We start from the raw sequence: 9768 nt of genomic DNA on the forward strand, positions 1-9768 counted from the left end.
TTGGCTGTGTCCCCTTGCCAGGTGACAGCAAATGACCTTCAAGAGAATATCACGAAGCTAAACAATGGAGTGACCTTCATGATCAAACATTCTCAGAAACTTTTCAAGGTAAGTGCACTTTGGGGTCTTGCTCTCCCTGTCCCTTCAGCGGGAGACTGAATGCCCCTTGACCAGACATATCCCAGATGTCAAGTGTATATTCTGGGTGCTCTCTTCTGCGGTAGGAGAAGGAGGATTTCTACAAGAAACTGTTCCTTTAGTGACTAGGGAGGAGGTCTTTGCTGGGCAGGCAGCCCAGGAGGAGGAAGACCGCACTGGAGGTGGCTTTGTGCCTGGGCAGGTCAGAAGCACGGTGCAGTGTAACACCACCCTCTGCTGGACACCCAGCACCTGCTGCCCAGCTGGGAAGCCTGGTTCCTGGGGGCAGGTAGTGACCAGGCTCCCCTCGGGTTCTGGCAGGATAAGGAAACTGAAGGGGCTTGTCCTGGATGAGTGCTGCCAAGAGCTGAATCCCTAATATGGCAGGTCATTTAGCTGTGAACTTCTCTGCAAGTGGTAGTCAACCCACTGCAGCTACAGTGACAGCCTGCAGTCTTGGGCCTCAGTCTAGCTCAGAGTGGGGTGCTGTGGTAGGACAGTCAGGAGCATGGGGCTTTCTGCAGGTTCCTCCAAGAAAGTGTTTCTGCAGCAGTCAGTCTCGACTTCTCAGGACCTTCCTGGTCACTGTAGGCATCTGTTCTCTGCAAAGAGTCCTCCCATAGAAAGTTCCCCTTATGCCTTCTTTGTCAGGCCCCTGTTTGGCCAGCTCAGAGCTGGGTGAATTGCTTGGAAAAAGTTCCTGCTCTTACTCTGTGTTCCACTTGTGCTGGCTGCCTGCATCAAAAGGAAACCATGAACAGGGACCGCACTGGGGACAAGAAATCCCATTGGTTTGTCTGCCCTGAACAGCTGAGTCTTGATGGAAGAGGCTTGTGTGGTATGGTTGAAGAGCACCTCTTGCTGGGGCCACTCTTGCCCCAGGACTAAACATACATTTGGTCTTTTCTCTGCTCGTTGTCACAGGCCCCAGCATATATCCGGGAGTGCGCCAGGCTGCACTATCTGGGATCCAGAGCCCACACGTCAAAGGTAAGGCCAGTAAATGCAGCGCCTGCCCTCCATGAAAGGGCAGAGGCTGTGATACTATGAAGGGACCCTTGTGAGTGAAAGAAGCTGAAAACAAACCAAGTCATGAAAGAGGATCTGTCAGAGAGCAGGAGTGAGGGAACCATATGGTGTAGTAGTGTAGGCGGCTGCATTAGGGAAATTGGGCAGAGTTGGAGCATCTGTTAATCAAAAGCACAGGGAAAGCTACCAGCCCCTGTTTAGCAGCAAACCTGCTCCCTGTGCCCAGTACATGCAGCACCTGCTCCTTCATGGGGTTGCGCCTTCCAGACAGACAGATGCGCCTGCTGCCGTGGCCAGGCTGCTTGGAAGAGGGGCTGGGATAAAGGCTACTTGCTGCCACTGGGACAAGATTTGTCTGTGTCTTGCCAGCAAATGCTTCCCTGCCTCATATAGCTGCAGAAGAGGGAAGATGCATTGCAAGGAGCTGCACTGACCCTTCTCAAGCCTGGAAGGGCTTCTGCAGCTGGCATCCGGGAGGGGAGGGAAGAAGCAATGGGGTCACCTTTGTATTGCTGTTACCTCTTCCTGGCACAGGGCCTGCTGGTGCAGTGCTTCTGCAGAGGGGTAGGGAAAACACAGCTCTGTGCATTCACTGGGGTTGAGGCAGCTCACAAGACTCTTCCCAGCCTGGCTTAGATGGGTGGCTCCTTTGGATTAAAGCATGGCAAGCAACTGCTGTCTCCACTTTCCCAGGACGACCTGGATTTGCTGACGTCTCCTGGCTCCAAGGAGCTGCAGCCCCTCAAGTCTCAGAAGCGAAGTCGGCTGGACACTTCCCATCAGGAGGAGACCCAGCAGCGCACAGAGGAGGCACTGAAGGAGCTCTTCCGCCATGTCCACAATATGCCTGACTCTGCAAAGAAGAAGAAGCTTATCCGGCAGGTAGTGTGGGGAGGAAAGATATCTTTGGGGTGTGCTTGTCAGAACAATCTGGGGCACAGGCCTAAAGGCAGGGCCTTCCTGAGAGCTGCTCCTAGTCCTGGGCAGGCTAGGGAGAGTGGGCTTTGGGCTGTGTAAGGGGCAGAGCTGTAAGAAGGCAGGGGAGGAGGATGCTTGTCCTGGATGTGGCTGACTGGAGCTTGCTGCACCAAGCTGTGCTTTGAGTTCTCTGTTTTCCAAGCCAGAGACTTGCTAGCCAGCAGTTCCCCAGTCCTGATTGCAGCATTGTTGAGTTTCTGCCCTCAGAAAGGGAAAAGTCTTGTCCCCTCTTGCCTGCAGGGAGTGGACAACCTGGTCTCCTCTCAGTCCCATGAGCATTCCCAGCCAACCTGCTGCTCCAGACAGAGACTGGTTGATATGGTCAGCACCAGTCCTGGCTGCCAGCCTCCAGCTGCTGCCCAACCCCCTTTCTGCTCCAACACCTGCTGCTTTCGGCTAATCTGGTAGCCAGCACAAAGCAGCCTCACACCCAAGCTCCTTTTAAATCCTGGATGGGAGATGTGGCCTTCCTCTGCTTTCTTCTCCCTTGCAGCTCTAAGCTGTTCTTCCATTTTGGAGTGCAGAAGAGACAAACTGAGTTCTAGGCAAAGGGCAGCAGGTAGAGCAGCATACAGCAGCAATAGAGTGGTGTAACTGTAACAGTAACTGTGCTAACGTACTGCCCTCATGTTTCCTCCTAGTTTAATAAGCATCCTACAGCTCTCACTCCTGGCTCTGATGTACCCACATCCCCAGCACCACGACGCACCCGCTCACGCTCCTTCAGTGGCCTCATTAAGGTAAAGGCAGCCTCTGACCCAGGCTCTCTGCTGTGAGTTTCTGATGTTGCTCTTTGCTTCTGCCTTGCCCTGGCTTGAATGAGGCCCTCAAAGGGTAGGGACTGTTCAAAGTATTGGCTGCCAAGGAGCACAGATCCACTGGGGACAGAAAAGGCAGCACAGTGATAATAAGCCTTGCTAGTATAAAGTGTAATTACCTATGAACACATGGCTGTAGGATATATGCATCTTTCTGAAGGATTGGTTGCTTCCTGAGAGGAGATGAGATGAGGACTGACAGGAAGCTGGTTGTCTAGTCTAGCCTGTTAGCACAGGTGTTAGCACACTGTAGGCTGCCCCACAGCAGCATGTACCTGCTTCTGACAGGCTGGGCTCCTGGCCAGGCCTCAGGTCAGCTCCCAAACCCTTTACAATCAGGCAGGCTCAGCCTAGTGGCATGGTATTTCAGGTGGCTCTGCTTTGCAATCTTTGTCCCAGCTTGGCTTCATTTTTTCTTTCCCAGCATCCAACTGCTTACCAGCAATGCATCCTGCTCCTTCCCTTTCTTTTTCACTTTTCACTCTAAGCACTAGCCAACAGCCCTCTCTTCTTACGGCAGCGGAAGGTTTTGGGAACCCCGGTTATCCTGGAGAGGAGGAGCAGGGATGCCACACCGGAGCCTGAGCGAGTCAGCAAAGAGAATATCCACCTGGTAAGAACTGCTCCCAGCACTGCTGAAGCTGCTGGTGGAGGGAGCATGTGGTGGGAGGAGTGTGAGTGCAACTTTGGCACTCATTTCAGCAATCCTTGTGGGGCTGCTTGCTGTTCTCTGCCCAAGAGAAGGTTTCCAAGTTTCCTCTGTATGGTCAGATAAGGTCTTAGGAAGCTGCTGTGAGAGCAGAGCAGATGGCAAGAGCAGCATTGGGACAGGGGTGGCAGCATTTGGCCTCCACTCCAGTCTTGTCCCTCTGGCTGTGTTCCTTCCCTGAGGCATTGGCTTGTGCCCCCTTCCCTCTCCCTCATCCTCCTCCGCAAGTTGTACAGCAACTGCCTGTGGGGTAGTAGGGCTGTCCCATGCATGGCCCAGACAAACCAAGAGTGGGTTTGGCTGGTAGCTTCTCTCTGGTGGTACAGGCTGCTCCCAGGGAATGCTGTGGATGCTGCTTCATTCCCTAGGTCTCTACTCCTATTCCCCTCTCTTGTCCAGTTACAGAAATGTGGATCTCCAGCTCACATGTCCCAAGCGAAACTGAAGTCTTTGGAGGGGCGGAAAGAGGTGAGACATGCACACTCTCATTCTCCTTCCTGGGGGGAACCTGGCCTGCTGGGCTCTGGGACCTGCAGGGGTGATGTCATGCATGCAAGGCTCTGTCTCAGGCTCTGTGACAGCTGAGGTCCCCTGGCTTGTAGCAGCCTGCTCCATGCTGAGCTGCAGGCAGTTGGCATGCTGGAAACCTGGCCTTGAAGGGTTTCACCCGAGCAGGTGTGTACGGCCCTTCTACCTGTGAGCTGCCAGGCTGGCTGTCACAGGAAACAGAGGGAAGCTGGCAGCACAGTGTAGTGCTAACAGCCGGTCATGGTGGCAGTGGGACAAGAGGTTGGTACAGCCCAAGAGCAACTGCTGTGTTTGTCCCTGTCTGCTCACTGCCTCTTGTCTAGTGCTCTGCTTTGGTAAAAGGAGTGGGAGGCAGATTCCAGTGGGGAGTCCTTGCAAGAAGAGGACCTTGCTGACTTGTCAGCCTTTTCTTGCATGGCATTCTGTGTCTCAAGCATTCATTTGCTCTAATTCTCTGCTCCAGGAATCCTGTAGACGCATGCGAGCCCACCTGCTTTCCAAGGATTCATCATCCCTCTGAATTGCCTCGCACCAACGCATGGGTGGGGAATGCCCAGCCTCACAAGCTGTGAATAATGTGCTGCAATGAGAAGGGTAGCGCTGCAGGCTCATGGCAACCCTCACCAACATGGCAGCGCTCTTGAAACTGGACCTTTGCAAAGACTGCAGGGACTTGTGTCTTTCTGTATATAAATTATATTTCATTCTACTATGGGGCAAACCACTATCTAACCAAAACTTGTGCAGCATGCCTGACCTGCTGGGTCTGAGAAGAGCTGGAGTGCTTGCTTAAAAGGAGAACCCTGTGTGTTGCAGGGCCCAGTGTGCACTCCCAGCTTTCTCTGCAATGTTGCTGGGCTGTATTTTTTTGCTTTTATGCTCTGAGTTTTTAACGCATTGGCTTGTTTTTGCTTCCTCCCCTTTGTTAGCAGTGAGAACGATGGATTCCAACCTTCACCCGCATCCTGACAGCTAACCTTACCTCCAGGCCTCTTCTGGAGCCGTGCCCTCCTCTGCTTCCTGTGGGCTCTGTTTTGCCCTGCTGTCCCCAAAGGGCTGGAGTGCACAAATGGTACAGAGCACAGGACGGGCCTGGGAGAAGAGGAGAGGCTCTAGGTGCCATCGTTTCAAGTGGGGCCAGGGGAAAGCAGCTTCCCCAATAAACTCATCCCTCTGTTTCAGCTTGAGCTGGAGGCAGCCCTTGCTCACTGCCTTTGTGGTTCTGCGGCACAGTGCTGCTCCTGGGCTCTGCCTGGTGAGCAAGGAGTGTCTCTGCTTTGTATTCTCCCAGGGAGGCTAAGCTGAGTGGGGCAGGAGGCTGGTAAAGGCTGTCTGGGGCAGAATAGCCTAGCCTTTGGAAGCTGGGGTGTCTGGGGTGGGCAGAGTCTGGTGGCTGTTTGCATAGCATAGGAACAGCATCAGCAGCATAAGAGGTGAGAGAGGGCTCTGGCCATTTGTGATCTGCAAATGGTGCCAGAGGCTTTGGCTCAAGATATCTGGAAGGCTGGTCAGGCAACTGGCTGATTAGTCATTAAACTGCAGGAAAGGGCTGGAGCTGGGTTGAGCTCTTTGGCCTGAGCTGCAGAAATGAGATGAAACCATCTAGATATGGGATAAACCCCCATCACAGCTGGCCAGTGTCAGCTGCCTTGTTAAGCTAAAGTGCTCCCATAAGCCAGTTTTGCCAAGTACAGGTCTGCAAGCACTCTGGGGTAGGAAACACACAGGGTCACTACAGTGAAATAAAGATTTAATCAGCTGGGGAACCATCTAAACACTTCTCAGCCCTTCTTGGCGAAGCAAATAATCTCTGGAATCCAATTATAATTGTCTTCTAATCTTTAAGAACCAGCAGCCGGCAGGAGTTAGAGCTCTGTCCTTGACAGCTTTCTGAGACAACTGGTGGCAAGAGGTGTGAATATTGAGATGTGACAGGGAGTTCAGTCCAACTGGCTAGAGCTGTCAAAACAGGGCATTGGAGCTTAGCTGGAATTTGTTACTTTTTTTTTTAAATGGTGATTGTTTGGGGGTTTTTTGTTGTTTTTTTTTTGTTGGTGGTGGTTTTTTTTTTTTGAGACACAAAGCTACGTGCCTCATGCTACTCTCTCCAAAGACATGTTCCTGGTACTTTATTAGGGGTGCCTGTCCCCAGTCTGACCCCAAATGGGAGGAGCTGCCTTGAAAACGTAGGGGGTAGTGGGACTGTAGATGTGTGAGTTGGGAGTTGTTGGTGTTAGGAGCCTCTGTCGCAGCAAAGAAAGGGCTTTGGTTCTTCAGGGACCTGGCAGGCGAGGATGCTGTGAGGAAGGGCAGAGGCTGTTTGCTGTGGTAGTAGTATGTGCTTTTTGGATGTGTCTGTAGCCTTTCCCCCCCGAGGCCGAAGCTGTCTATGTGCTCTTCTCTGAAGGGCACCATGTATTTTGCTGACTGCACTTCTGCCCTGCCCCTGCAGTCCACTGCTAGCAGAGATCTGGGGACTTCAGCTTTGCCTCTGAACAGAGATGAGGCAGAGCTGAAGGTTGAGTGGCAGTGCAAGGAGAGCTGGGTCTGGTCCTGCTACCTCTGCTCTTACTTGCATTGGGGGCAGTTGCTGAGTGAAACATTTGTTCATCCCATCCTTCCTAGCTTACTTGGGCATATATCTCTGTATGGGTGTCTGCTTGGGAAGGCAGTCTTGTTCCTAAGACCAAATACACTGCTCCTGTATAGGTGAGAGGAACATAACTCTTCTCCCTGCTGTCCCCCTTTATTGATGGCTCTAGCTCAGGGACTCCATCTGGTTTCTGGCACAGCTGAGATTTGCTTAGCTCTAAGAAAAATTGTGGGGCATCGGCCTGGCATTCTGCATGTCTTAGATGCCTTCCCTGTCAAAGGGGTGGGTGCAGTCTCCAGACAGGGCAGGCCCAGGAGGGGTTTGGTGCCCTAGGCTTTAGGTGATGGTGCTGTCCTCCCTGTGCTGCTGATGGTGGTGGCTAACAGACTCAGCCTCTAGGACCCTTGGCTGATGCAGTCCCCAATGTGTTCACACAGTCTCACAAACACAGGGGAGTTTTAGTCATGCTTGGATGTCTCTCATTTGTCTGCCCTGTGCAATGACTCACAAGGATGCTTCCTCCCAGAGCAGCCACTAACTGTTCCCAGTGTCTATAGTTTCCAAAGTATTTTTAATCTTTGTCATTATTTATATATGCTATGTATGTACTGTTTCAGACTGTTGCCTTCCTGTGTGTTCATGTGAAAACTCCATATTAAATGCTTTTATTTTTAGTTGTTTTGCTCAGTGGGCTTAAGCAGTTTCATTGGGACGGCAAGGACTCGGTGGTGCATCCACCTTCAAAAAGAAGGAAATGTCTGCTCAGAACCCCAGAGCTCCTGCTTCTAAGTGCAGGGGTGCTTGGTGAAGTGCTGCCTGCCTGCAGGGATGGCACTGGCCTCCTGTGGCACTAGGGCTTGTTCCCTCTCTAGGATCCTTGTGTGATGCAGGGTGCCCAGACGGGCTGTCTTTCCCTCAGAGGTATGAAGTTGGACCTCTTCTTTTCCTGTTTTCCCCCTGCTGTCATCCAGGGTGATGGGAAATCAGGTTTACAAAGAACACTTTATATAAATAATGGATCAAATGAATACATTTTTCTCTGTAGAACCATTCTTCTCTTGCCACTCTTGGCTGCCGAGGGAGGATGGTTTCTGCTTGCATTATCTTTTCCTCCTTCTTAATAATGGTGTCTCAGATTTTATGCAGATTATTTCTCTGTGAAGTTCTTCCACATTTGAAATGCCCTGGGCTTGCCTGCCGTGGCTCAGACACTCATTAACATCCTCGCCATGCAATTGAAAAACAAGCAGGAGAAGCAAGTGGTGCGGTACGTTTGAAACCAGTGCTGCTTTCCTGCAGGGTGAGCTTCAAGCGGGCTCTGTTCTCCTCCAGGGCTGCAGTTGGGTGTCATGGGACTGGTGTGCCCCATCTCCCTGGAGCTCAGGGAGCGGGAGGGGATGGGCCTCTCTGCACTTGAAAGTGGGCATGGGAGTCCAGAGAGACATTTCTGTTCTTGAAGCTGTTGAACAAAGGAATGCAAAAACTCACAATAGCTATTTTGAATACTGTAAACCCAAATATCACCTCCCTGATAAGCTGTGATTCAAAGTGACAGCTTTATATGGCTTACATAATTTAAAAAATGAATAGTTTTTAGCCCCTGAAGCCACAACCCAAGCGCTTACGCTTGGCTGCAAGTAAAAGGGCAGCAGTCATTGGGACCAAACACTGGGTGAAGGTACATATTTAGAGGGGGATTGCTCAGCTTTCAGTGTGTTTGCTTTGGCCTGTTGGTATTCGTGCACAGCAGTGGTGTTACAAAGCAAATAAGCAGTGTTCATCCTTCATTTCATTAAACAGTTTTTATCTCAAATTGCACAGCACAGACTTGCAAATAAGTTCTGCAGAGTGTCACTGCTATCTAAATAAATTTTTGCAAGTTGTCTTGATTTTTTTTTTTTTTTTAAACTGTTCTGCCCTGGTTTGGAGTTGAAATAAGATATTTTTTTCTTTCTTAAATTATCATGTGTGGTTGGGAGCTGTCATGCTGCTGCTGCATCTCACTGCCTAGGGCAACAGTGTAGACAAAAAACATGAGTACTGCTAGCGATAGTTGTTGGCACCAGCCAGACCAGTTATCAGGCTTTACAATCTCATTGGCTTGGATTAACTAATATTTTTTCATGGAGTGAATAAATTACCATGTTTAGTTCTGTTTACTTATCCCCCAGTGAGGATCTTGTGCTGAAGCTCATAAATTGTGCAGGCACATAAATGCCAAACCTCCATGCTGGGGGCTGCACTGACCTTCCATTTTTGCTGTGGACCAGGGTGGATGGAATATCTGCTGGTGCCAGCTCTCTGGCCCTATCCTGCTCCAGCCCAGCTTTGTTCCTGGGCAGTGCCCATGCATGAGGAATGCAGTGGGGTTTTTTTCTGGGCTCCTGTGTCGTGATGCAAGGAGAAGCTGTCCCCAGCTGTGCATCACAGGATGAGGTTCAAATACTTCCCAGCACCAGCCTTTGAGGTGCTGATTTCAGTCTGGATTGGGGGGGACCAGAGCTTTCCTTTCCCTGCTGAGTCCCAGCTGGAGTGGGCGTTGCTGCGCTCCCCTCCCCAGTTCCACCTCTCCTGGGTTAAACCAGCCTCCTCTCCCAGGCTAAACCAGCCTCCCCTGCCTTGCTGCTGGGAAGGACTTACAAATCCACCACCCAGCCCTCCCATGGGTTGCCTTACATGATTTTAAGCCTGGCTCCTTTTGCACCAGTGAGGAGAACTGAGTCCCACTTCATCCTCTCTGCTTCTGGCTGAAGCTCCTATTCTGCTGGGGCGAAGAATTGGGATGCGTGGAGGTGCAAACCCTCCTTGGCCATTGTGGCTGCCTGTAACTGGGTGCGTGCACAGGTCTATGATGTGGGGGTGTCTGCGCTGGCCTAAGCTTGTTTTAGGGTTTGTTTCTTCCAACCTTTTCGCTTACAAAGCCTGAGCCTTTGCTCCCCTGGGGCGGGAGGACATAGCAACCTCTTGCACAAAAG

The 9768-nt window shown here is 51.4% G+C and overlaps 1 protein-coding gene across 2 annotated transcripts in view; it reads left to right on the forward strand.

Annotated features, from left to right (window-relative positions):
- The window catches only part of ARHGAP19 (Rho GTPase activating protein 19), a 28310-nt gene extending 19784 nt beyond the window's left edge, over nucleotides 1-8526 (forward strand). For both annotated transcript variants that reach the window (XM_049811238.1, XM_049811239.1), the window contains exons 6-12: nucleotides 22-108; nucleotides 1063-1128; nucleotides 1861-2049; nucleotides 2787-2885; nucleotides 3484-3576; nucleotides 4072-4140; nucleotides 4664-8526. In XM_049811238.1, coding sequence (XP_049667195.1) covers nucleotides 22-108; nucleotides 1063-1128; nucleotides 1861-2049; nucleotides 2787-2885; nucleotides 3484-3576; nucleotides 4072-4140; nucleotides 4664-4720 — 660 coding nt within the window. In that variant the 3' untranslated portion in view covers nucleotides 4721-8526. The remainder of the gene's footprint in view (nucleotides 1-21; nucleotides 109-1062; nucleotides 1129-1860; nucleotides 2050-2786; nucleotides 2886-3483; nucleotides 3577-4071; nucleotides 4141-4663) is intronic.
- The last annotated feature ends 1242 nt before the right edge of the window (nucleotides 8527-9768 follow it).

Source organism: Accipiter gentilis, chromosome 9 (genome assembly GCF_929443795.1).
Source record: "Accipiter gentilis chromosome 9, bAccGen1.1, whole genome shotgun sequence".
Lineage (NCBI taxonomy): Eukaryota > Metazoa > Chordata > Aves > Accipitriformes > Accipitridae > Astur > Astur gentilis.